Genomic DNA, 27,021 nt, shown 5'->3' with positions numbered 1-27,021 from the left:
CCACACCCCACAAGGGATGGCAGAGACCACACACGGAAGCAGGGAGAGCCCTAAGCAAATCCAAATGGAAGGAACTCTCCCTTTGGCGATGGCCCTGCCGGTTCACTGTCCTTCCTGCCATTCGAGCCCAACCCACGGGGCCCTCCACATGGCCTTGCTGCCTCGAAAACCAAAGCTACCAGTCCCTCCTTCCCGTCTGCAACCAGCAGGCAAAAAGCAAGTCCCCCAAACCGAAGCAGAGACAAGAGAGGAGTAAGACACAGGGACAGCTCTTTTATTGTACATCGGAGAAAGAGCCCTGCGTGCTGGTTACAGGTGCGACATCCAGAATATAGAATTAAGAAAAAAGGGAACAGGGAAGGGAAGAAACCTCTTGAGGTCCAAAGTTGCAAACAAAAAATGGTAAAAGATTTCCTCACGCAAGAGGCGGGTTTTTTTGCAAATACCATGCAAAACAGGCAGCTGGTGTGCCTTAAGAGAACCCCTATAAATAACAGAAAAGACACTCCAAGCATTCCTTTACGTGGACTCAGAGCACAGGGAAAAAAGAAAAGAAACCAAAATGCCTTTTGGCATTTCAAGATATTTGGCACTCTTGTGATTACATTTTTTTTTACAGCCCATTAAAGAGAATAAACTGACACAATATTAGAGAAAAAAAACAGGCCGCTCACACAACAGACTGCAGGAAGGGGTTAGAAAAAGCTCGAGCATTTTTTTTTCTTTGTTTTTGTGGGGTTTTTTCCTGACATATAAAATGTGTCCATTTGCATTAACTTGGGCAAATAGCTTGCAGCAACAAAGAAACACAAGCTTTACAAGTCACTTTAAAATAAAACACGGATTCTTCCTATGTGTCATTCCTTAGAAAAGTTCTCTTCTTGTTTTAAACGCATTCCTGATAACTTCAAATGATGACCAAAATAAAACAGAGTATCTATAGAGATCATTTGCTGATTTTTCGTACATCCAAGGATAACAACATAAAAAAATAAAACCAGACAGCATTTCACATCGAAGTGCACAGAAGCATTTTTGCAAAAGATTAAATAATGTAAACACTGGGAACAGCCAAATCAGCGAAGAATGCCAACACCTCAAAACACCCGGTGTTGCCGCTTCATTATTTAAGTGGTTCAAAATCCAGATCTGTAATTGCGCAATATTCACTGTATATAAAAAGAAATGGATATTAATTTTGACAAATAGCTGCAACTGAGACTTTTTTATTTCTGTATATGTGTGTATATAGTGATTTTTAAATTTTTAAAATTTTTTATTTTATTTTTATTTTTGCTGAGGAGCCCAGAGCCTTCTCCTTCTCCTCCTCCTCCTCCTCACGCCTCGTCGGTCTCCCGGCCTGACACGAGACACAGGTTGTTGATTTCATCGTGGGTAGCAAGCTAGTAATAAATTTCAAAGTGCTTTCTCTTTTTCACGCTCTTTTTGCCAGTAACTTGCCGCCGTTCTTACTCTCCCTTAACTCATTGTCTTTGGAGGAGTTAGACACCAGGAGGTGCCTTGTCTGTCATATTTTTCAGCACGTCATCAATCCTATCATCTTCAATAACAACTGCAAAAAAAAGCGGGGGGGAGAAAAGGAGATATGAGCGTGCCTGGGCCTCGCCGGGGGTCTCCGACGTCGCCGGTTCCGCCCAGGGACTGGGAAATGCGGGAGGCCGAGGGAGGGAGGGGGAGGGGTGGGGTGGGGGTTCCTCGAGCGCCGACACGGCCCAGACCTCTTCTGTCTCTGCCGGGGGATCCTGCGCTGCTTCGCTTTGAACCGCTCCCACCCACCCCACTCGAACCCCAGGCAGCGTCCGGGTTCGGTTCTGAGAAAAGGCAGCAAAAAGGGCGCAAATCCCGCAGGCCAGGCCGCAGCGGAGACGCGCACTGGCCGCGTCCTCACCCCACCGCACCTCCCCCGGCGCATTTATTTAGAAAGAAGCCTCCCGGGCAGAAGAGGGTGGAGAGGAGGTGCCAAGGTCTCCGGGTCGGGGACCCTCGGGGGTGCCCCGAGCGCGGCGCGGGTGGCCAAGGCTCTGGGTGCGGAGGTGTGTGGTGCAAGGGGGAACGCAGGGAAGCGGGGGGCGGGGGCCACGGCGCGCGGCGGGTTCGGGATCTGGCCCGGCCAGGGCCGGCGGCCCCTCCTGCGCGCCCCCTCCGCGCCGCCCGCCGCCGCAGAGGTCAGAGCCTCCCAGCGCTGCCGGCCTCCCGCCGGCCCCTCCGCCTCTCTCACCACCTCTACCTAGCCTCTCCTTCTTCAGTCCCGCCATCAGTCTCTCGGCGTGGCCGTCACCTGTCGAGGTCTCTGGGTCTCTCTCCGTCTGGGGTGTCGGTCTCCCTCATTGTTTCGGCTGCTTCTCTGTCCTTCTCCGACTGGTGTCCCCGGCTTGCTGTCTCTCCCGCTCTGGCTCCCTCTCCCGAGCTTTGTCTCGGCCTCTGCCCCTCTCAGTCTCCCCCGATCCACCACCAGCCTCCCCCCCTACCAGCCCCCCATCTCTGCGTCTCAGTATCTCCGGGCAGCTGTCGGTCCCCCTCATTGTCCCCGCTCCTCTGGAGCTCCTCTCCGAGCCTCTCTGCGTCCCAGTCTCCCCCGGGCTTTTCCAGCTCCCGCGCCGAGCGCTGGGACTCGGCCACCCCCTCCCCCTGCTAAGTAACAATGAGAAGCCCGTGCGCCCCGAAAACCCCTCGCCTTCCCCGCGGGAGTGGAGTACCCCCAGCAGTTCTCCACGCCGTCTCTTGGGGAGCCCTGGCACCCCCCCCCGGGTTATATAGAGCGAGTGAAGCTGCGACTACACTGCGCCAAAGGGGAGGGGGTAGAAATCGAAAAGCAAACTTTAGCGCGGGTGGGGACCCGGGAATAACCTTCCAGCCCCGGTGGCAGCTCGAGGCCGCCACGCCCCCTGGGTGACCCCAGCGAGAATCAGGCTAAGGGGGAGGGGTTTCGGCGGCCGGCCGGTGCCCGACCCGCAGTGCGGGATCCCCCCAGCTCCGCGCGATGGGATTCCATTCGGTCGGAACCCGCTCCCGGGTGCGGAAGAGCCCCCAAACCTCGGCCAGGCCTGGGCGCCCAAGAAAAGGGGCGGCCGGGGAGGGGGCCGCGAACTCACCCCGCTTGCTCCGGCCGATCTGGCCCAGCTTGGGCGGCCGCTTGTTCTGCCCGGCGCCGAAGAAGTTGTTGGTGTCCTGCAGGCGGCAGGAGAAGATCTGGCCCACGTCGCCGCCGTCGCCGTAGGGGCTCAGCTTCTCGTCGCCGTAGGGCAGCACCTCCGACATGGTCGCGTCCGGGGGCTCCGCGGCGGCGCCTCCTCCGCCCGCGTCCCCGCCCGCGGCGGACAGGGTCAGCGGCGCTGGGGCCGGGGGCGGCCGGCCGGGGACGGCCCGCGGGCTGCTGCGGCGGTGGCGCCGGCGAGGGGCCGGGGGGCACCGCTGGGGCGAGAGCGCGCCGCCCGCCCGAGCGACCCGGCGAGCGCCCGGCGCTGCGCTGCGCTGCGCTCCGGCTCGGCGCGCGAGTGGCTGCTGCTCCGGCACCGGCGAGCAGGACTCACATCCTCGGCACGCTCGGGCGCTGGGCGGGGGCCGGGCCGGGCGGGGCCGCGAGCCGGAGAGGAGGGTGTCCCGGCGAGCCCGCGGGGCGCGGGGCCGAGGAGGGCGCACCCCGGAGAGCCCGGCGGGCCGGTCCTGCGGCGAGTGCGGGCGGCGGCGGCGGCGGCGGCGGCGCGGCTACGGGGAAGCTGACTGGGGAGCGGCGAGCCGCGGGGCGCCGAGGGGCGTAGGGGGAGGGGAGCGAGGGAGGAGGGAGGGCAAGGGGGTGGAGGGGAGAGGATGCCCGGAGGGAGGGAGGGGAGAGAGAAGCCGGGAGGGAGACGGCGAGAAAACCAGAGGAAAAAGGGAGAGGGAGGCAGGGGGACTGGCAGGGAGAGAAGGAGGGGAGGGAGAGAAGAAAGGGGAGGCAGCGGCGGGTCCGGCTCGCCGCGGCCGAGGGAGGAGCGGAGAAGAGCGGGGACGGGGCCGGCGCGGAGAGAAAGAGGGTCGGGGAGGGAAGGCGGAGAGTGGGAGCGCGCGGAGGAGGAGGCTGGGACGGAGGAGCCAGCCCGCGAGCGAGCTGCGAGCGAGAAATGCCGGCCGCGGCGCGGAGGCGAGGCGCGGGGAGGAGGGCGGGAGGAGGGCGGGGACGAGGGGACCCGGGGCCGCGGGGAGAGATCCCTGGAAGCCGCGCGACGTCACGGGGCCGCGCGGGCCGGCCCGGGCCGCGGCTCGCTTCCTGCCCCCGCCCGGGGCCCCCGCCGGCCCGCCCGCGCCCAGGGGCCCCCCGCGAGCCCCGCCCCGGCCCGGCGGCCTCCAGGCGCCTCCTCCCCCCGCGCCCCTCCCGCGGGGTGTTTACCCGGCCCCGAGCCGGTGCGCGCCGGACCCGCCGCCCGCTCGGCCTCCCGCGGGGCGGGGGGCGGGGAGCCGGGAGCGGAAGGGAGGGGGGTTGGGGAGGAGAGGACCGAAGACCACACGCCTGGAAGGACAGATGGACGCCGGTCTCCCAGGAGGCCGGACACTGGGGCGAAAGGTCGGAGGGCGCGAGGGCGACTTGAGGACGCAGCCTCCCGCGCCAGCCTCAAACCAGGGAGACCTCCCCCCACCACACTGGCGCCCCACTTCACACTCTTGCGACCCGGCCCCTTAGGCCTCACCCCCTCCCTCCCCCACTGCGATCGCCCTGGAAGGCCCTGCTCTCGGGCCGAGGCTCGGGACTCGGGCTCCCGCGGGGCCTCGAGGTGGAGGCGGATGGGGGGAGGGGGGCAGCCCCGCCTCCCGGAGGACAGGGGAGAGCCTCATTACGCCGGGCTCGCCCGGGATGCCCGGCTCTCGGCGTCCGCCGCCTCCTCCTCTGGGGACGCCCCGGGCCTGCAGTCCTCCGCCCTGGGGGACCTCCCTGCCAGCAACAGCCTCGAGCCCTGGGGAGAGACTGTGGCTTCCGTGGCGAGCAGCGAGCTCCCGGTCCCGGGAGGGACACCGGGGCAGCCCCAGAGGCCTGGGAGGCGCATCTGCCAGGCAGATGGTAACTCTGAGGGGGTAAGGTGCGTGAGGAGGGCTCGTTATCCTCGCCTAGAGCCAACAGCACCTGCTCTCCCCCTGGAGACCGGCTTCACTCGGCAGAGCCGGCCTGACCACCGAGAGGGGCAACCGTCCCAAGGTCGTGCAACCTGCTGAAGACTGGGCTAGGGCGAGGCCTCCACTGGCTCAACCTGCCGGCCCTGCGCCTGGTCCCATCCTCCGTGAAAGAGCACCCTCAGGTTCACTCTCCCCTTCATTCCAGAGCTCCGGGTGGGGGCAGGCGGGAGGGAAACGGGTGTGGCTTTTTAGTGACACAACAGCTGGTGGAGGGGGCTACCTGAGAGGAGCCAGCCCAGCCCACTCCCCCAACTATGCGAAAGTGTCCCCGGCCCAGAGGCCAGGCACCTTGGGGAGAGGGGAGGAAGGGGGCTGAGAAACGGGAGACAGAGACAGTGGGACACCTGGGATGGGTGTGGAATGGGAGTCACTCCTGGGTTTGTATCCCTATCCTATCATTGGCTAGCTGTGTGACTTCGGACAAGTCATGTCCCCTCTCTGAACTTCTGTAATCTCAGCTGTAAAATGGGGCATGGGGCTGGCTAGCTGCCTGGGTGCCTCACAGGACTCTTAGCAAAGCAACGTGGAAGCAGGCTCCTGGTGCTTCATGAGTGAGAGAACACTAGCCCTTCATTCATTCCTGCTTCGGAGCTGTGGGTGGGGGGGAATCCGTAAGGGATGAGCCAGCCCAACCTCCTCATTCACCGAGGGGACAACTGAGACCCTGAGAGAGAGGCTGGGGGGCTTGCCCCAAAGCCCACGGTGTGTCAGCTTGTCAATGCAGGTCTGCGGCTTTCCCTCCACCAGCTGCCCCATTCACCATTCACGAAGGCTCTGCAGAGTGTCTGCTTTGAGGTGAGCACCAGGCCAAATGCTGGAAGAGAAAACAAAAGCGTAACAAGCAGGATGATAAAGTACAAGGAGACGCTCTTACATTTGTATCCTGCTTTTCTGTTTTCCCCCCAAAGCATTTCATATCCATTATTGACCTTGCATCTCAAAATAAATACCTTCCGAGGTAGAAAGAGGAGACCTTGCACCCCCGTCTAACTGATATTCACAGAAAGGGGATTAAGTGACTTGCCAAGGGCACAGGCTAGTGATGGAGCCAGGAGAAGCCACTCTTCCCAGCTGTGGTCCCAGGTCCTTGTAGGGGACACTCCATGAGGGGCTGGGACCACCCTACTCACCCGGTTCCCTCCTTGCTGCTGAGTTATGATGCAATTTACTCATGGAGCACCCAGCACAGTCACCGCTGTACAGAGGTGAGCAGAGCAGCACAGGGAGGGCCGAGGAAGCCTGCACACACAGCAAGCGAGAGTAAGAAGATAAGCCTGCTTTTACATCCCATCTGTTTTTAGGTTTTCCTTGCCCTGTTTCAAATAAGGTTAAAGGAGGCAGCATTACGCCTTCCCAACTCAGTACCCACCCCCTTCCTGAAGCACACCCCCACACAAACACTTGACAGTGAGAAAAGCATTTCCATGACTATTACCTCCTTGGAGCCTTCTTTTAGCCTTTAGAAGCTGCAGGACTGGGACAGTCAGGCCCATTTTACAGATAAGGTACCTGAAAGTTGACTGCTGTCTCCAAATTCAAGCGGCAGTTCTGCAAGAGCAAGTGTGAATCAGCCTGGTGTTCCTCCACCCCTACCCCTCCCAGCTGCCGTGGTTACAAAGGCCGCTCTCAATCCTCCTTTCCGTCCAGCTTTCAGTGGGGGCATCCCTTTATCCCTGGGGCGCTAGACCTGGATGCAGACACATCCTGGGGATCCCTGCGTTCTCCAAAGCTGAGGGGCTGGCTCTGAGCCAGATGCCCAGGGCTGTATTAGGGATGCCAGGGCCAGATGGAGGAATGGACCAAGTAAGACAGGAGTGGAAGCTGCCCTCCCTGCTACCCAGCAAGGAAGACTGGTGATACACGGTCTAGTGCAGTAGTCCAGGGGGGAGGGGACAGCCTTCACTGCGGCTGCCACATTCAAATCCCTAACCTGGCATTTCTTAACTCCATGATTATTTCACCTCATGGTGCCTCAGTTTTCTCATCTGTCGAATGGGGCTAATAATTACTGCTGTTCGGTCAGGTTTGTTCCGGGGAAGGAGCTCATACACACATCATATGCCTGATACGCAGTAAGTCCTAGATGAACGCAGTTCTTCTCAGCTATTGACTCTCTTTGTGGCCTTGAAGAAGCTGGTTCTCTCCCCACAGCCTCTGACTCCACATTACAAAATAGGAAACTTGAAGAAAATCACGTCTTTTTTTTTTCCAAGCTGCAAAGTCAGCCAGTTTTCCCAAATCTAAAGTAGACAAAATCTCCTTGAGGCAAAAGTGAGGGACTTGCCCTCAAACTTCGTCTGAAAGCCCCTTCACGGGACCCTAGGACTCCACAGAATTGGGGACCACAGGACTGGACCATGTCCCCAGCCCCTTGGGCACAGACATTCCCGAGTTGAAGTAGGTCTTGGCAAGTCCCTGCTGTGCACTGAGCCCTACTCCAGCGTGGGTGGGGTACAGGGAAAGCCAGCCCCAGCAGCACCCAGCACAAACCCTGGCACGTAGTGCTTCCCTTTGTCTCCTTCCCCTCTCTCCGACCCAGACGGGGAAACCGAGGCACAAGCAGCTGCAGCAGAGAGCCATGGCAAGACTCGGAGAAGAATGAGGCTGTGGGATACCTCAGTGCCAGGTAGGCGGCCACAGAGGGGAGGGCGGGGAATGCAGAGACTTGCCAGGGCTGGCTCCGACCCTAGCCTTCCGTCAGCAGGGAAGGCCAGGACGCTGTGCGAGGTCAATGGCCAGCTGGTCACCTCCAGAGAGGCTAAGTGGCCTTGCAGCAGGGCACCCCCGCTCGGAGCCAAGTCTGGATGCCAACCCACGTCACCCCCAGCCCTCTCAGCTTGTGGACTGGAGCCTGGGCGCAGCCAGGCGGGCCCTCTGCCCCCTACCTCCACACTCATGCACAAATGCACGGACACACCGGGAGCGAAGCGTGTTAACTCATGGACGGCGGGGCTTAGGCCTCAAATCAAAGAACAATAATGCAAGAATTCATGCTTCTCTCACTCCTGAAGCAAATGTGTGTTGAGGACTTTTGTGGCAGCACCGTCTCTCCCCCGTCCCTCCCCCGGACAGCTCAAGGACCCTTAGTTTCTTCCCTTCACCTGTCTAATCACCAAGACATTTTCTTCAGAAACCATCTTACAAGAAACCTTAGTAAATAAAAAAATAGATAAAGGGCAAGCCATTGGGGAGCTAGGGGCTCAAGACCCACCCTTTGGGCCCCACCCACCCCCAGGGCCATTCTCCTAAAAGGGTCTCCAAAGAATGCCCAGAGCTCCAGACAGCTCAGGGGGAAACCACCCGTAGAGTTTATCTAGTCCAGCCTCCTTGCCTTACAGATGGGGAAACTGAGGCCCAACCGGGCTTGCTGGAACCCAGGGCTCCCCCTGCTCTTCGTGGCATCAGCATACCCAGAATTGTATGGGGGCGGGGAGCTCCAGCAACAAAGGATTAGTCAGAAAATAAAAGGGCTTTTCTCAACAAGGAAGTTTGCTGTGTTTCAGATAAAATAAATAAAAGGATCAGAGGGTAATTTTTAAAGTTTTCATTGTACCCACAGCCCACAAAGGAAGAGTCCCACAGGCTCTTCAGGAAAACCTAAGGAATGGTGAGGACAAGCTTAGGGGCCAGATGTCACCAGAACATGAAAAGGGGATAACTGGTAGTGTCCTGAATGTGCTCTTCCCCACCCTCCTTGTTTCACATACTCACTTGGAGGAGGGAGGGAGGGGTCCCAGAACTCTAAGAGAGCAGCTCTGCCTGTTGCCCCCCAAACCAGACGGAGCAGCTGGGGTGCTGGGGCTCTGCGCCACACTGGAAAACAGTAGCCCCTCTTGGGCTGGGAGAAAAGAGCGCAGCGGACAGGCCTGGCGCCAAGGTGCTCTCGCACGTCCTCACGACCCTAGGGGCAGACAAGGGCAGGCTCACCCTTACCCCTGTGCACACGTCGGGGAGGCTCAGGAGACTGGGAACTGTGGTCTGGCTCTGATGCCCGGGCTCTGAATACTTTACCCACGTGTCGGCCATCGTCTGTTCAGAGCTTGGGCCCAAGAGGCCCAAAGTCTGCTGACGAAAGAGCCCCTGACCCCACCAGGGCAATGAGCTGAGCTAAAGGGGACGAAGAAGGAGCTGACCCCAGCAAGTTCAGAAAGGGCCACCACCACCTTCCGATACCAAACTCCTCCTGCCCAGTCACTACCAAGAGCTTACCAGGCCCCGGATCATGCTAATGGCTGTAGACAATCCACGCTCATGGTTACCTTGGGAGTGACTGTCATGTGTCTTACACCATCTCTAAGGGCCTGCGGCCAGGAAAGTTGAGTGGCTAGCCCAGAGCAGCAAGGGCCCAGGAGAGGCAGCCGGGCTGATGCAAGCCTGAGCTCCCAACTGTTGGGCAACACTGCCTCCCTGAGGACACCTGGGCCCTTAGAGTCACCAAACCAGGGACAAGCCCATTACGGTCTCTGCACCAGGGCCTACCCCCAGATATGGAGGGGGTGTAGATGGGAGAGTGCAAACCTCTTGCAGGCCGAGGACTCCTTGATGATCTGATAAAAGACATGGATTCTCTTTCCCAGGAGCAGAAAACTGTGTACCCGGTTTCTAGGGGATCTCTGAACCCCCAGGGCCCCTTAGATAAAGAACACAGGACTAGATCCCACAAATGCCAGTCCCCACCGGTGTCTCCTGCGACAACAGCAGGGCTTTTTACAGCTGAAGGCCAGAGGCCCTCACCCCTGCTTCTCCCCCAAACCTGGGGTCAGACCTGTGGTGGCTCAAGCCTGAGGAATGTAGCCACTGACTTCTGAGCCCGCTGAGGGGCTGTGCATGGCTCTGGACCCTTCTGCCTCCACTGGCTGTTAGTCAAGCACTTGCCCATCCCATGGATGCCATGCCATTTCAGGTCCATGGGGACGGGTAAGGCTGGCAGGACAGACGGGAGGTACTTTCCCACTCCACAGGAGGGAAAAGCCGGTCCCAGACAAGGAAGACAAGCTGCCCCGCTGGAGACAGAGCCAGGACCAAGACCCCAGGTCTCCCAGCACAGAGATCGGTCTCCTGGACCTGATGAAGAGCAAGTAAAAGGGGATAAATCAGAAGACCCGAGCCAATCCCAGCTACACGCCTTCCTACCTGTGAGACGTGGATGCCGTCACTTTCCCCTCTGAGCCAGAATTCCTCTCAGCTCTGAAAGGGGGGTGACGAGATCAGCCTCAAAGGGAGATTATATGAATCAGGTGAGGTGCTGTTGGGCCACTGCAGGCAACAGCCCCACGCCATGAGTCCCACAACCTAAGCTCTTCAAGGGGTGGGCAGAAGGGCCCTTTCTCCCTAGGAAAGGAACTCCCTATGGAACAGGAAGGGGAGAAGAGTGAGGAGAGGCCGCTGCATGGTCACAGAGCCCTCACCATCCTTCCCTGCCTGAACAGGGGATGGGGAAGGAAGAAATCCAGTGTGCAAAGGCAGGTGCCAGGCACAGGTGAGAAAGATGGGAAGAGACAGACCCGCAGAAGCAGAAGCAGACAGATGCAGAGAGGCTAAGAAAGCTTGGGGAGGGGGGCGCCTGGGTAGCGCAGTTGTTGGGCGTCTGCCTTCGGCTCAGGGAGTGATCCCGGCGTTGCGGGATCGAGTCCCACATCGGTCCCACATCGGTCCCACATCAGTCCCACATCGGTCCCACATCGGTCCCACATCGGTCCCACATTGGGCTCCTCGGCTGGGAGCCTGCTTCTTCCGCTCCCACTCCCCCTGCTGCATTCCCTCTCTCGCTGGCTGTCTCTCTGTCACATAAATAAATAAAATCTTTGAAAAAAAAAAAAGAAAGCTTGGGGAGGAAGACAGAGCCACACGCAGAGGAAGAAACTCTTACCCGCACTGGGAGGCAAGAGGCAAACAGGGCAGATGACAAGAGGCAATAGAGCAGGGGACAGAGGAGCTGGGCGCTTGGACGAGGGGGCAAAAGGCAAAGGCAGGACAGAAGAGATGAGAGCAAGGACAGCAGGCCAGGCAGAGAGAAGCTTCCTCCTTTCTCCTGCTGAGAAGATGCTTCTGGGGGGAGAATTAGAATCTATGCCATACAAGTTTTTTAAGCATCCTTTACCGGTATGAAGTCATTTGGGTATTTTAAGAACGTGTGATGCATTATGCATGTCTCGTTTTTGTTGAAAGAAATCATGGTTAGTATATTTAAAGATGTGAATGCCTGGAAAATTATCAGGGGAGAAATGGGGGATTTTTTTCCCCCAGAATTTTCCGGGCTTCTCAAAACTTTCACATCTGCACCCAGCTTCCTGGTGAGTTGGGCAGAGAAAGGAAGGAACCAGAGAGAAAAATCCCTGCTTCTCCCCTTTCCAGGCTGTGCCCTGCCTGACCTGGGATCAGCAGTCCGGGATCCTCCGTGGCCTGTTCCCTGGTCCTCAGGGGAGAGAAAATTTGCACAGACCTTGGGAAGCACACAGCCTTGGTTGCTCCTGAGGCCTTCAGCCGGCCTCAACCATGGGGGCACAGCGCCACCTGGAGGTTATGGCAGAGACTGCAGCAATAGGAGGGATCCCATGCCGAGTCCGGCGGTGGGAAGGGTAGGAATACAGACAATGGACCAACTTACTGCAAGCCTGTATGAAGCTCCATCCTACGAAGCACCTTCAATACTAGGAAAGATGATAAGGGGCTGGGAGACCTGCAGTTGGGGCAATTTGGACATTAATGTTAATATGATCTCATTTATACCTCCCTCCCCCCAGCCTAGAGAACATTCAGGTTACCCATACAAGGTGCCTGGCACACTCGGTGCCTAATTAATGCTTGCTGAGTTCAGTTGTGACCCTCCAGAGTTGTGGCCCAATCCCGGAGGGATCTGAATTTGAGGAACGTCATGGAAGGCAATCACTCTGGCAAGGACAGAGGGTAAAGGGCAAGAGAGGAGGCCCCCCGCCCAGGCCCGGTCAGCCCCTCTAACCAACGCCAGTATCACTGACTCAGCCTCGTGTGCCCTACTCTTGGGGAAGGGAAATGCCAGGTCCCTTGCTGGCATCTGGAAAACAATAAGGCAGCTGCAGGGGAAGTGACTAATGAGCACTCCAGGGAGCAATTCAGGACATCATACATCGAAACTTATCTCATTCAAAATTGATAAGTTAACACTATCTAATTAGAGAGAAAATGTGCTGATCTCCCCGGCTTTATGGGGATGTGGTCCTGAAGCTGTAACGGGCAGCTAGCCTGAAGAGGGCCCAGCTCTCATCTGTCAGACCCGAAGGGCCTCCAAACTGCCCTCCTCTCTCCCTCATCCACTCTCAGACATGCAAAATATCAGGGTGGATGGAGGCTTGGAGGGCTCCACATCCAACTTTGCTCGGTTTATAGACAGAGCCGAGGCCCAGAGAGGTCAAATCACTCCATTAAGATCACACAGCACCAGAGCTAGGCCCTGAAACCAGGCCAGCCTTTGGGCTGCTAGTCCAGACTATTTCCCAGCACACGATGACATCGTGCCAACTTTCCTGTGCAGAGTCCTCAAAGCCCTGGTCAGCTCGCTGGATGTGATGTTCTCTTGTACAGTTTATTCACATTGGCTCGAAGCCCTAAGAGAGGCCCTTCCCTCCTTACAACCAGGTCATGGCCCTCATCTCTGGTCCAGTAACTGCCTCCCACACGCAGCCTCCCAGGACTGCTTACCCCACGTCTAGTTCACTTGCTAGTCAACTCACGCATTCCATGGACATTCACTGCTTAAGCTCTTGGGCTTGGAGTCAGACGGTGTGGGCTTAAGTCTTGACTGTCTTGTGAGTTTGGCAAGATACCTGACCTCTCTGGGCCTTGGTTTCCTTCTCTTTATTATTTTTTTTATTTTTATTTTTTAAGATTTTATCCATTTGAGAGAGAGAGAGAGAGAGAAGCAGGCTCCCCACTGAGCAAGGAGCCCAAAACGGGGCTCAATCCCAGGACCCCCGGATCATGACCTGAGCCGAAGGCAGACACTTAACCGACTGAGCCCCCAAGGAACCCCGGTTTCTTTCTCTTTAAAGGAAGAATAAGACAAACACGTAAGTCATGGTGCGGATTAAATGGCATGGATCGTGTAAAGACCCTCGTGAGTAGCCAGCAAAGAACAAGCCCCAATGTTGGGTCTAACTAGTGAATAGTGACAACCTGGGGAAAAAGAAGATGTAGGTCCTGCCCATGACATGGGCCATATGGTTAAGGGCAGGAATGAGCAGACTGTATTATGGAATCTCAGGGGAGGGGCCACCCCCCCCACCCCGAGGCACCTACCCCCCCACACCCCGAGGCACCTAGGAATGGAGGGGACACCACCTAAAGCTGAGTTTGAAAGGGCAAGTAGATGGCCAGCAAGGTGAAGAGCCAGGAGTCCAGGGGCAGGACTCAGCACGGCCTGTCTCGGGAACCTCACCGCCTGTGCGGCCCGAGCCATAAGCGCGGGACAGAGGGATGCCGAGAGGCTTGGACAGGTGGCCTGGCCTGGGGTACACAGGCCTTCCGATGCCATGGAAGAGTCAGGGCCTGGGCCTGGAGATGACAGGGAGCCTGGGGAAGGGCTTTAAGCAGAGGAGGGAGACGGTCAGGTTGGTGTTTCCAGTAGGTCATTCTAGGCTCCGTGGGGTACGTCTTCTCTGCGTGGCTCCCCTTCTGCAATGCTGGCCTGCCCTCGGCTGGTTTGTTTTGAATGGTCAGGGAATCTGCTCTAAGCAGGTCAGTTTCAAAGGCCCATCCCGGCTACACTGTTCTGTGAACCACAGATACGCCCAGCAACTGAGGGTCATCACGCCTGGCCAATATGGTTTACTGCCTTGCAATGAGGGTATATTAAGACAACTCTGAGCCCTGTGAGGGCAGAGACTGTGTCATACTCATTTTTCCATCTCCAGGCACACAGATGGCTGAATATACATTTAGCAAATGTTCGTTAGATGAATAAATGCCCATAAATGATCTCAAACATGACCGGCTCTTCCTCTGCGCATTCCAGAGGCCCTGTGGGATCATCAGCCTCGGACCCAGCGTCCAATGGGGATTTTCATGGCCTGGGCCCAGGGTTGTAAAGGGTGCCAGATTGGCCAAGTTTGTCGTGTCGTTGTTTGCTTTTTCAGTGTTCCACATATTGTTGCTTCTTGAATTTTCTATCATAATTCTGAATGAGTTAGGATTCCAAAGACCTGCTGTCCGGCTTCTGTTCCATCAAGATAAGCTAGGGAACCTCAAAGCCTCCCCCTGTGGTGCGTAAAACCGGGGTGTGACTGGTGACTGCTGAGGTGCTGACTGGCCAGGAAAACGCTGCGTCGGCAACACTCGGTGGTCTGCTGGGTCACTTCCCTTCCCCTCTCAGGCTTAAAGTGATAAAAGACAAAAGGTGGAGGCATTCTAGTCAGACCCGAGCACGTCACGTAACGCACAAATTGGGGTAATACGGTCTCCCCTGCCTGCTTGCCCTGAGTCTTAGGAACCCTGCCTGTAGGGAACCTAACACAGGCTGGCTCACGATGAGGGGCGGCTGGAGGCAAACACAGAACCCTTCTGAGCCTCACTTGTAAAGTGGGGATAATAATGTCCGCTCTGCAGAGCCCCTCCCCCCCCCATTCATGCATGTAAGGTGCCTCGCAGACATTCAAAGCGCCAGGAGCGGATACTCCAGAGGACTCCTCTCGAAACTGTCTAGCACTAAAGTGACTGAGCATGAGGGTGGAATTAGCAAAGAACTGAAAACTCACAACTACCCCAAGGTCAGTTCGGCACTGACGTCCTATGGTCCTCGCCGCCCTGTCACTCCCCAGCCCCCCGCCTGGGCCCTGCCTGTCTCCAGGGAGGCCCCATCCCGCCCTCCGGGAGATGAGAGTCCCGAAATGGAAGGCGGGAACGGCCACAGGAGCAGGCGGCTGGGAGACAGGGTCAGCCCCACCTGGGCTAGGACTGAGCAGGGACCTCAAATCCGGAACCTGCGTACATGTGTGTCCACGTTCCCGGCCAGCTGTCCCTTCCCAAGGCGGGGAGCATGTACTGTGGCTGGGTCTCCCCGGCTCGGCTCGGAGGAACAGTCGAGGCAGATTTGGTCTGCCCAGATCTGAGTGGGGCTGGGGTAGAGCTGGCGGCCTTCCCTTTTCAATCACTCCAGTCAGACTTACTCCCGAAATCTGTGCGTAAGATCACCACATACACCGGCCACAGGGGGTTCATTCATCCTCTACTGAAAGCGGGACCCGGGCGCCTGGGTGGCTCTTCTCGGGGTCCTGGGATCCAGTCCCACATCAGGCTCCCCGCTCGGCATGGGGTCTGCTTGTCCCTCTCCCTCTGCCCCCCCACCCACCATTCATGCTAAGAAATAAAAAAAAATCTTAAAAAATAAATAAATAAATAAATAAATAAATAAATAAATAAATAGGGGTGCCTGGGTGGCTCAGTCATTAAGCATCTGCTTTCATCTCAGGGTGTGATCCCAGAGTCCTGGGATTGAGCCCCACATTGGGCTCCCTGCTCCGCTGGGAGCCTGCTTCTCCCGCTCCCACTCCCCCTGCTTGTGTTCCCTCTCTCGCTGGCTGTCTCTGTCAAATAAGTAAATAAAATCTTAAAAATAAATAAATAAATACATACATACATACATACATAAAATCTGTATCTTCAGACAGAGTCAGGGCTGAAGGACAAGGAAAAAGGGGGGGTGCTTTCAAGGCACTCGGTCACCCCTCACCCTGCCCAGCCCCCAACACAGCTCTATGGAAACCCAAGCTCTCCCCACCTCACCAGACAGGGCTCGGTACTGGCAAGTGGCTTCTCACTTCTTCCCGTTCCTCCACAGCTGGCCCCCTCCGCGAACCCGGGAGCGAGTATCCCTTGGGGTGGGGTATTCCTGTGCACTGAGGAAATCGGCCATCGCCAGTGAGCAGGAGGCCAGGGGCTTTGAAACAGCTTGGAGATTGAATTCAGACTCACCACCTACTAGCTCATGCCCCCAGGCCATCGAACTTCCCCTCGTGGGCCATATCCTTGTCTGTGACTTGCAGACACCATGAGAGCCTGCGGTTTTGTGAGGACTAACTCGCCTTGAAATGAAAGCTCGGAAGAGCGTATAGGACGGTACTCTCAATGTTCGTTTCCTCCCTGCTGTCCCCCAGCGCCCCACCCCGGTCCCATCGTCTCACTGCCCCTCTGTGCAGCACTTCTCAGTGAGGCCAGAGCCACCTATGGGCTGCTCTCCAGGACGCCCGCCCCCAGGCCTCCGCCTCACCAAGCCGCACACCCAGGCAGGAGCCCCACAGCACCTCCTTGCCAAGGAAGCCAACACACACAGAGGCTTCGAGGTCCCTACGCCATTCCACTGCGGTGAGATGCCATCCCATCTTGGGCAAGACTCAGCCAAACCACCGAACTTTCGCTGACAAAGCAACAGGCTAACACTTGGTTGTAATGTGTTTAATTTGTGCCGTCCACACTGGACCCTGCATAGAACGGGTGTCAGCCCCCCGAGAGCCCCCCCCCCCAGAGGAGGATAGGGGATGAATATTCAAAGCCAGGGAAGGGAGAGAAGAGCTGTGTACAAGACTTCTGACTAGTCGGAGGAGGTGAGAGGGGTTCCCCCACTTCTTTCCACAAACTCAAGGGGGGCAGGTGAGGGGGTAAACAGCAACCCAGGAAGGGGCGAGGTGATTCCACCCACAGGATAACGTCTCCATGTGAGGAGGCGGGACCCTGGAAAAGGCTCTGTGCGCAGGGTGCTGGCTGGCTTCTCTGCCTCGGTGACAGCCTGGGAGACAGGCTGACACAGCCAGGAGGCTGGGGCAGCAGCGGCCTTATTGCTCCCTGAGGCGGTGAGGACTTCCAGGCTGATCTCAGGCAGGGAAAGCCAGAGCCAGCGCTCAGCCCCCTCAGGCCTCAGGAACTCCCGATCAGGGCCGGCGGTATGCTCCAACGGCCCTCCCTTTACGTCACGGAGACACCAGGAGGGCCACAGCCAAGCTGCCATCTTCACCACTGGGGACAACAGGACAGTCCGACTGTCCCTTCAAGAGGCCACTCTTCAGCCTACTGACCAGAGCTCCCATCTTTCAGGTAGAAGGCGGACGGCAGGCTTCACTCTCTTTGTCCCGACATACGCGTGCACACGTTAAGAGGTAAGGAGGTGAGGGGAAAGGAACACAAAGTGACATGTCCAGCCTGGCCTTTGTCCTGGGGGTCTAAGCAAAAGGAAAAAAGGCTGTGACAGTCTCGTCACGGGCGACTCTTAAGAGACGGCTCCGCGAGAGTCTGACTTCGCCTCCCTGCTGGCTGAGTTACTCAAGGTTCAAGTCCACAGGAACCAGCAATTCCCCAGAAAGGACCAGAAGAGCTGGATATCACCGCCTTGGGCCCTTAAGCGATGAGGTGTCGTCAGTCACACACACAGTCCGCCGGTTCCAGGAAGGAACGCCAGGCCACCACACCCACCCCAGGGGGGCTGTCTCAGCCAGCCGCAGAGGGGTCCCCTCTCACGGTGGCAAGGCAACATCCTAGTGTTGGAGGTGTGACACCGGGATGGCTCCCCCGGCCCCCTCCCTCGGTCACAGCTGGGATAACCGCTGCCCCCACCACTCTGCTCTCCTAAAGGCCTCGAGACGAAAATTCCTGAGAAGGGGAGGGGGAGGTCCCCTCACCTCCCGCCTGGGGCTCTAGGACGGTTAGCTGTTGTACAAGGGAATCACCCGGGTGATCGCCTGTCTGCAGATGGGGCACCGCTTGGGCTCCGGCAAGGCGCGGTAGCACTCGGCGCAGGAACACACGTGCCCGCACTCCAGAAAGACGCAGGACTTGAAGCTGCTCAGACACACGACGCAGGCGCTCTTCAGACTCTCCCGCTCCTCGGGCTTGGCGCGGCTCAGCAGCTGGGCCTCGTGCTCCCGGAACTCGTTCTCCATCTGCTGGAGGCGCCGCCTCTCCTGCCGCTGCAGGTAGTGCCTCCGGAGAAGGAAGAAGAGCGCCGCACAGGTGGCGAAGCCGAAGACCAGCGTCAGGACCTTCCAGAGCCTGACGCTGGAGTCCTGGCGCTGCAGCAGGCTCTCGAAGTCCTGGCTGCTGAGGTAGTACTGCATGCCCTGCTTGGGCGGCTGCAGACGCACGGAGTTGTTGTCCAGCACCAGCTCGCCCACCCCCGTGAGCGTGGCCCCCACCTTCAGCATCTCCTCGGTCTCCTGGATGCCTTTGGGCCGCTCGCCGCTGATGTAGTGGCCGATGACGTCGGTGAAGGACTGGATGGACGGGTGGAACTTCTCATACACGGTCTCCAGGCCCAGATCCTGGGAGTCCAGCGGCTTCAGCACGCGCACGGCCACGGCCACGCCGTCCTCGTGGGGTACCAGGTCGAAGGGCACGGTGTTGGTCCTCTGGTGAATGATCTTTGAGTAGTCGTTCCTGAAACAATGGGAGAACCCGAGATAGGAGAGAGGACGGCAAACACCTCATGCCCAGGCAGAGAGGGGGTGGCCCAAATGCCAGGACAGGATAAAGTCCGAACTAACTGGAAGAAAGTGCACAGAGCACTATTACCCTAGGGCCTCACGAGAGGCAAGCTCCGTGTCTGAGGCTCTCAGGCCGCATCAGTGGGCCCCGAGCACTGTCCTAGATCACCGCCACCATTACCTCTCTTCGCCACTTTCAAATAAATATCCAATTCCTTAAAAAAGTACAACAGAACTCCTGTATGATCTGGCAATCCCACTTCTCGGGGTATACATCCCAAATAACTGAAATCAGGGTCTCAAAGAGATCTCTGCGCTCCTGTGTTCACTGCAGCGTTATTCACAAGAACCAAGACATGGAAACAACCCAGATGCCCATCAGCAGATGAGTGGAGAAAATGTGATACGCACACAGTGGGACATCACTCAGCCATAAAAAGGAGGGAAATTCCGCCATATGTGACAGTGACATCCGGGATGAGCCTGGGGGACGTTATGCTAAGAGAACTAAGCCACTGTACAGAAAGACAAATACTTACATAAGGGACCTAAAATAGTCACCCTCAGGGGCGCCTGGGTGGCTCAGTTGGTTAAGCATCCAACTCTCGATTTTGGCTCAGGTCATGATCTCAGGGTCGTGAGATCAAGCCCCACGTCGTGCTCTGTGCTGAGCGTGGAGCCTGCTTAAGATTCTCTCTCTCGGGGCGCCTGGGTGGCACAGCGGTTAAGCGTCTGCCTTCGGCTCAGGGCGTGATCCTAGCATTCTGGGATCGAGCCCCACATTAGGCTCCTCCGCTATGAGCCTGCTTCTTCCTCTCCCACTCCCCCTGCTTGTGTTCCCTCTCTCGCTGGCTGTCTCTATCTCTGTCAAATAAATTAAAAAAAAAATCTTTAAAAAAAAAAAAAGATTCTCTCTCTCTGCCTCTGCCCCTCCCCCTGCTCACATGCACACGCACACATTTTCTCCTTTTCTCTCTCTCTCAAAAAAATAAAAATGAAATGAAATGAAACGAAACGAAACGAAACGAAACAAAACAAAATAAAATAAAATAAAATAGTCGTACTCATGGAAACAGAGAGCAGAATGGTGGTTGCCAGGGGCTGGGGGAGAAGAAGCTGGGAGGTGCTGTTCAGTGGGTATAAAGTGGCAATTACCCAAGATGAACACATTCTAGAGATGTGCCGTACAACTTTGTGCCTCTAGCTAACAGTACCGTATGCTACATTACTGTTAAAAAGGGTAGATCTCATGGGACGCCTGGGTGGCTCAGTCAGTTAAGTGTCTGCCTTCAGCTCAGGTCATGATCCTGGGGTCCTGGGAAGGAGTCCCACATCGGGCTCCCTGCTCAATGGGGAGTCTGCTTCTCCCTCTCCCTCTGCCCTTCCTCACCCCCCACCCCCGGCTCATGCTCTCTCTCAAATAAATAAAATCTAAAAAAAAAAAAGTTGATCTCATGTTAAGCATTCTTACCACAATAAAAAATACAAAATAACAAAGCAAAAACCCACTAAGAGTAGCTGGAAAAACCGTTCTCCCACAAGAATATCGTCGGCATGAAGAAACCGGTCTAGGCCTTGTCTCAGGGGAACCGGGAGATGTGGAAAGAGTACCCAGGCCAGCAGCATTCGAGCCGCCCGACGGGGAGGCTTGGCCAGAGGAGACAGGACACGTACCAAAGGTGGGTGGTCCGATTCCACACCATCTTGTGCTCCTGCAGCGTCAGCCGCTGAATCACGCCCTTGCAATTCTCCACGAACTGGCTGTTAAGCGTTTCTTTAACGGACCGAACAGCCCCTACATGGAAACAAATGATGTTACTTCTGAAGAATTGTTCTGCCCTTTCCTTTCAAGGTGGCTTAAATGTTGTTCTGAGTTTGAGTCCAATTCATCAAAATGATGAAAATGACATCCCACCAAGCTACGTCTTGCGGGTACCCTGCTAAGCGCTTGACGAGGGTCCGTCATCTCAGCTTTCCAACCACCTGGAAAGGTTGGGATTCTCGTTCAGATGGGGCAAGGGGAGGTTCAGAACGGTTGGGTAATTGCTCCGGGATCACACAGCAATCACCCGGGTCTTTCTGACCCTAAGGTCCAAGCTCTGGACCACCGCCCCATACAAAAGGCCCTTAATATCAGCCACGAAGATTTTTATCAAACTTCGAGAAGACGAAGTTTTTAATTTTGCCAATACATAAACATACCTTCAATAACAGCATAAGGCACACATTTTCCTGGAGCTTCTGAGAGAATGTTCTTTAAGTCTTCACCCAAGTGGATTCTTTTAGCTCCCTAAACGCAAACAACACATTCAACGGGCTGCCGAGTACTGCGTGTTCCACCACACTTCCAGCCCCAACAAGAAAAAGACCATTTACTGTTTCCACGTTTGAGAGAATGAGAAGATCAGGCAGGAAGGAGATGATGGAGAATCGCGTTCCCAAGCTGTGCCCCGGCAGTGTCACCACATAACCAGGCATCTGCCACCCTTCGAATGGGGGTGCCAGCGACATTCTTTCCCCAGTTAACGGAAACACACCCTCCTCTTCGTCTTAACTTTTTTTAGTGAAAATATGAAAGGTACTTCTCCGTTTTCATGCCACAGACTGAACATAATTTAATCTCTTCTTGACGACACAGAAGCACGCATCTAGAGGGCTTATGTGGAAAGCACCGAAGCCAGTGCCTAGGATGTGGCAGGGGCTCAGGCAGTGGTGGGTGCTGCTCTCAGCATGCCCCTGTCAATAAACGCTCTGCATTACACGTGACAGTACAGGGCTGCCTTCGCCTTATGGGGCTGGTGCTATTCTACTCTCCAGATCGTCCTGCCACCCTCTGACAAGCAGGAGAGCGTGGTGACTGCTGCGGCCACCCCCCTCCGATTCGGTTTCCAACCTGCTGTGCATGGGGACCAGGCCAAGGACCAGTTCCTGAGCGTTTATGTGCCAGGCACTGTGCTGGGCACTGGGGATTCAGGGATGAATCAAGGACACGTCCCGCTCTCAGGGTTTGCCATCAACAAATCTGAAGGCCGCCAGATAAGTAAGCCCTCGAGGGGTGAGGACGGACTGGGTACTCTAAGGTCTCTGAGGTCACTCGAAGCTGAAGCTAGCACTGTACAGTAAATGACAGGAGCCAGGTCAATCCAAACTTATGAACCGCCTACGCTGTGAGGATAGTACAAATAGCAGCCCAGCAACTAACACTTAGTCTATCGACTCCTTTGTTCTGTCTTCCTCCCCTGGACTACTAAACTCCAGGACACCTCGGACCTCGCTTGTCTTGTTCACTGCTGTCCCCCTGGTGCCGAGAACGTTGCCTGACCCACAGCAGGCACTCAGTACATATTTGATGAATAGGTTAGTGAATGAACAACACTTAGACTACAATTGGTCCTTGAACAATGCAGGGATGAGGGGCGCCGACCCGCCACACAGTCAAAAATCTGCATAACTCTGGCTCCCCCAAAACTTAACTACTCATAGCCTGCTATTGACCAGAAGCCTTACTGATAACATAAGCAGTCAACGAACACATATTTAGTAGGTTATATGTGTTATATGCTGTATTCCTATACCAAAGCAAGCTAGAGAAAAGACAAGACTTTTTAAAAACCATGAGAAAATACACTCACAGTACTGTATTCATTGAAAAAAGAAATCTGCGTGCAAGTGGACCCACACAGCTCAAACCTATGATGTTCAAAGGTCAAGTGTATATACCAGGCACTATGCTAAACACTTTAAATGGATGAATTCATGTAATGCTCCTACCGTCCCCATACAGAAGACATTATTATCCCCAATTACAGATAAGGAAACTGAGGCTCAGAGAGGTGAAGGGCTTTGCTCCATGTCACACAGCTGGTGGAGTATCCACCACAGGATGGCCAGTTAGATTTTGTTTTAAGGGGAGAGGGAATATGGTCAGAAAGACCTGGGGTGGAATCAAGCTTCAACGCATCTATCATGACTATCATCTATCATGAGCGACTTAATTTACGAGTCTCAGTTTCCAAAGCTGTAGAAAATGGAGAGAAAAGTGTCACTGGATTTTTATGTGTATTAAATGATGGGAGGGCACCTGGGTGGCTCAGATGGTTAAGCGTCTGCCTTCAGCTCAGGTCATGATCCCAGGGTCCTGGGATGGAGCCCCACGTTGGGCTCTCTGCTCAGTGGGGAGCCTGCTTCTCCCTCTCCCCACTGCTCGTGCTCTCTCTCTCAAATAAATAAAATCATAAAAAATAAATAACGCATACGGTGTGAAGGAATCTAGCCCAGGGGCTGGCACATACGAAGCAAGCAATAAATATGCATTCCCATCACTCTGAGAGCTACACAAGGATAAGACTCAAACCTACTCTGCAAGTTTTGTAATCTGATCAAGAAAATAGAATCTAAAATATTAGGAATTCCAACTCTTTCCAGGAAAGAGCTATTTCATCCTCATTTGGGAACTAACTGGCAAAAACTTTTAAGGTCAGCCAAAAATGGATCCTGGAGAGCTCACTGCTTCAAAGGTCCCACATTCTGCCAGCCTGATGCCAACCTGATTTCAAACTTTTAGAGTCAGAAAGTGGATTATCTGTTACACCTCTAGCCAATGACTTCAACGGTAACTTGCTTATTTAGAATCAGACAAACAATTGGGCAGCTGGAATCACACTAGGTCGCCATTTGCACCACAAATCCAACTGCTTGGTGACCTGGTTCATTCCAGATGGAGTCCCAAACTCCCCTCCGTGGCAGGGATTTCACACACTGGTTTCTAAGCCCTTACTGAAAACAGTATGACAAGGAACTAAATCAGGTTTAGGAATCCTTCTTCAAACAAATGTCAAGTGAAGCCCTAACTGTGGTATTGTGACATTTCAGCCAAAAGGAATCCACAGACATCTACTGGGCATCTACCACTTGTCAAGCACTGAGGTAGAACCTAGAAGGGGACCGGAAAAAAAAAAAAAAAAAGGATAAATAAAACCCTGCCTCTGACCTAAAGAGCTCCATCTCTCGTAGGCCAGTCAGACATTCACAATAAAGCAATGTGGTCAATCAGAAAAAAAAGAAAAAAAATTCTACGCTTGGAATTAAAAGACCTAAGCTCAAGTTCCAACCAGAGGAGCTGTTAAGACCTTTGCTCTGAGTCTCAATTTCCCCATTTGCAATCTGGAGAGGACTGTCATTTTCCCTACCTCAAAAAATTGTGAAGAAAAAAAATAACAAGATGAGAATGTGCTAAGCTGTAAGGGCAGCCCAGGAAAGAAAGCGTTATTTTTAAAATAACTAAAATATTAAAAAGGAAGAGTCTGTATAAGCAAGGAACTGAGTGGGCAAAGTCTAGGGCTCCTGCGCTGGCTGCTCCCTCCATCTGAACTGTTCTTCCCCTAGACACCTGCACGGTCTCCCTCACGTCCTCCTGGGCTCTGTTAAATGTCACCTGATTTAAAATAGCAAACCTCCCTTTCTCCAGCACTGCATTTCCTCTCTTCCGCGCATGATTCTGTAGTATTTTTCTCCCCATCTGTCGTACCATCTGATGTACTTGTTTACTGTCTGGCTGGCTGTACCAGAATGGAATCTCCATGAGGGCAGGGACTGTGGTCTCTTCTACCCAGGCCACAGCCCCAGCACCTGGAGCAGAGCAGACGGCCCGTAAGTATTTGTCGAATCAAGTAATGAAGTCGAGATTCTGAGTAATGAGAGCGGCTGAGGAAAAGTGGGGCCGTGCAGCGGTTATCACGAGACCCGAATTCTGATCCCAGCTCCTCCCGTGACTGGCGGGGCGACACCTCTCTAGGGCCGGTTTCCTCTTTGGGGCAGTTTCGGACGCTGGAGAGGCCCGAGGCGAACGGCTGGCTCACCATTACCGGGGGCAGGGGTGAGCCGACTGAGGCCAGGCTGGCTCCAGCACTGACCTTGAGCTCTTGGGCGACCTGGGCCTTCTGCCGGTACACGGAGTACAGGACGGCGGTGACGACAGAGCTGGTGCCCAGGAGGATGAACTGGCCCAGCGACGGCCGCCCTCCGCTCTCCATGGCTGCGCGGAACCCTGAGCGCCGGCGGCGACGCCGAGGTCAGGCCGCGCGCCCCCCGCCCTCCGCCCGGGATCGCGCCCCCACACGGCCCTTCCGGAGGCCCGCTCCAGATCGCCCGGCGGTTTCGTGCCGCGCCGGGGCCGGAAGTGGGCGGGGCCGAGAGGACCGGAAGACGGCGTTGCCGGGGTGATCGCCGGGCTGCGGCGGCCTTCACAGGGGCGGTGCCTCCTTCGCCGAGGGGAGGGGCGAGGCGGGGGGCGGGGGGAGTCAGAGCTCGCTTGTCGCTCGTGACCTTTTGCCCTTGGACACGCGGCGCACCCGCGGTGATGGACGTGCTCGCGTCGTCCTGGTTTCGATCCCTCTGGTTTCCTGGGGATATCGGGTTGTTCGATGGGTTCTTGATGGCTCCAGTCAATAGACTGAGAGGAAAGAAGAGAACTAGTGTGTAGCAAGCACTTTGGGAGTATTGCACATTTAAGCTCAGGGCAAACCTTGAGCCTTGGATTTTATTCTTCCCCTTTCCAGATGCGAAAACTGAGGCAGGGATGGTTAGGGGATGTGCTCAGAGTCACACTGCTGATGAGTGCTAGAGAGGAATTTATCGGGCTCCAGAGCCCTTACTGCCAAGAGGGCAGATTTTATCACCCAAGTAGCCCCTTAATCTGTCATCACCACATATAACAACCTATTGTTTGTTAACTAGTAACTACAGCTACTATGAGTGCCTATTATGTATCGGGTATTGTGACAAAAGGTTTCCACACATCCTATTTAATCCTCACAACACGGCTATGGAGCAGGTTTCAGACTGTCTTCTACCCTCTTTAGTAATCTCCTTAGTAAAATAATCAGAAGATTATTCATGATCATGAATTTGTTACACACACACACACACACACTTAAAATTAAATCTAATTTTTTTTTTAATGGAACTTGTCCAAAAGTTAATAACACATTGTGTTGGCAAAGGTGCAGGGACAGTGACTCCCATATATTGCTGATGGGTGTGAAACTGGACATTCTTTATAGAGAACAATTAAGCAATGATGATCAAGATTAAACGTGCCCGTACCTATTGGCCTAGCAATTTCACTTCCAGAAATTCTTCCTACATAAATACTTACACATCTGAACATGGCAAATATACACGATTATTCATCACAGCAGTTTTTTTTTTTAAAGATTTTATTTATTCATTTGACAGAGATAGAGACAGCCAGCGAGAGAGGGAACACAAGCAGGGGGAGTGGGAGAGGAAGAAGCAGGCTCATAGCGGAGGAGCCTGATGTGGGGCTCGATCCCAGAACGCCGGGATCACGCCCTGAGCCGAAGGCAGACGCTTAACCACTGTGCCACCCAGGCGCCCCTATTCATTGCAGCAGTTTTTAATAACAAAAGAATGAAAACAACTGAAACGTTATCAATAGTTAATTGGTTAAATAAGTTTTAAAAATATGTGTATATGAGCCTAGTAAAGTAAAAAAGCAAAGTGCAAAACTGTTTAAGTATGATCCCATTTATTTTAAAAAGGAGGGAGAAAAATACATACGTTTATATATGTCTAGAAGGATTCATAAAAAGCTGACAATATTGGTTATTCACATAGAAAGGAATCTGGGGGCTAGAGAAGAGAGTGACTTCACTCTTTTATACTTTTTAGCGTGAAGGTATGGCATATTTTGAATTAATAAAACTTGATTTTAAAAGAACAAAAAGAGGGACACCTGGGTGGCTCAGTCAATTAAGCGTCTGCCTTTGGCTCAGGTCGTGGTTCCAGGGTCCTGGGATGGAGTCTCCCATTGGGCTCCTTGCTCGGCAGGGAGCCGCTTCTCCCTCTGCGTGCTTCTCCCTCTTCCTGCTCTGCCTGCCGCTCCCCCTGCTTGTTCTCTCTCTCTCTCTGACAAACAAATAAAATCTTTTAAAAAAAATAAAAATAGGGTTGCCTGGGTGGCTCAGTTGGTTAAGCGTCTGCCTTCAGCTCAGGCCATGATCCCAGGGTCCTGGGATCGAGTCCCACATTGTGCTCCTTGCTCAGCAGGGAGCCTGCTTCTCCCTCTACCACCCCCCCCACCCCCGCTCTCTCTTTCATGCTCTTCTCTCTTTCAAATAAATAAATAAAATCTTCTTAAAAAATAAATAAAAGAACAAGAACATGCCACCACTACCCATGATTAGGAGAGTTTCCTGTATCTGAGGCTCTGGCTGGACACCAGCAGATAGAACCGTTTACAGCCAGCCTCTGCCCTCTGACTGTTCAGGATCCTGGGGAGAAGCAGAAAGGGACAGTTATCTATGATCCAGACCCAGGGAAATTAGGGCAAGCAAAGTACCACCAGCGTAAGGAGGTGCAGTTTATTTTCCTCACTAGGGAAGGAATCTGA

The 27,021-nt window shown here is 54.9% G+C and overlaps 3 protein-coding genes across 3 annotated transcripts; all 3 read right to left on the bottom strand.

The window, feature by feature from the left end:
- Positions 1–253: 253 nt before the first annotated feature.
- CAMK2N1 (calcium/calmodulin dependent protein kinase II inhibitor 1) lies at positions 254–3,407 on the bottom strand. Its single transcript, XM_045782535.2, has 2 exons — positions 3,114–3,407; positions 254–1,573 (listed from the first exon to the last, which is right to left on the bottom strand). Exons 1-2 carry the CDS (start codon positions 3,277–3,279, stop codon positions 1,503–1,505), a joined length of 237 nt encoding a protein of 78 aa, XP_045638491.1. The 5' UTR covers positions 3,280–3,407; the 3' UTR covers positions 254–1,502.
- On the bottom strand, positions 3,408–4,830 carry LOC148107229 (uncharacterized). The gene is made up of 2 exons (XM_087858717.1): positions 4,764–4,830; positions 3,408–4,608 (listed from the first exon to the last, which is right to left on the bottom strand). Exons 1-2 carry the CDS (start codon positions 4,828–4,830, stop codon positions 3,548–3,550), a joined length of 1,128 nt encoding a protein of 375 aa, XP_087714843.1. The 3' UTR covers positions 3,408–3,547.
- An 11,745-nt stretch (positions 4,831–16,575) lies between these two features.
- On the bottom strand, positions 16,576–24,804 carry MUL1 (mitochondrial E3 ubiquitin protein ligase 1). The gene is made up of 4 exons (XM_045782488.2): positions 24,521–24,804; positions 20,811–20,898; positions 20,283–20,403; positions 16,576–18,561 (listed from the first exon to the last, which is right to left on the bottom strand). The coding sequence occupies exons 1-4, from the start codon at positions 24,638–24,640 to the stop codon at positions 17,832–17,834; spliced, it is 1,059 nt and encodes a 352-aa protein (XP_045638444.1). The 5' UTR covers positions 24,641–24,804; the 3' UTR covers positions 16,576–17,831.
- Positions 24,805–27,021: the final 2,217 nt, after the last annotated feature.

This window comes from Ursus americanus, chromosome 33, assembly GCF_024610735.1.
Source record: "Ursus americanus isolate L20-20 chromosome 33, mUrsAme1.1.p, whole genome shotgun sequence".
Classification (NCBI taxonomy): domain Eukaryota; kingdom Metazoa; phylum Chordata; class Mammalia; order Carnivora; family Ursidae; genus Ursus; species Ursus americanus.
The sequence above is the reverse complement of the archived record's forward strand: the minus strand, read 5'-3'. Positions and strand labels throughout refer to the sequence as shown.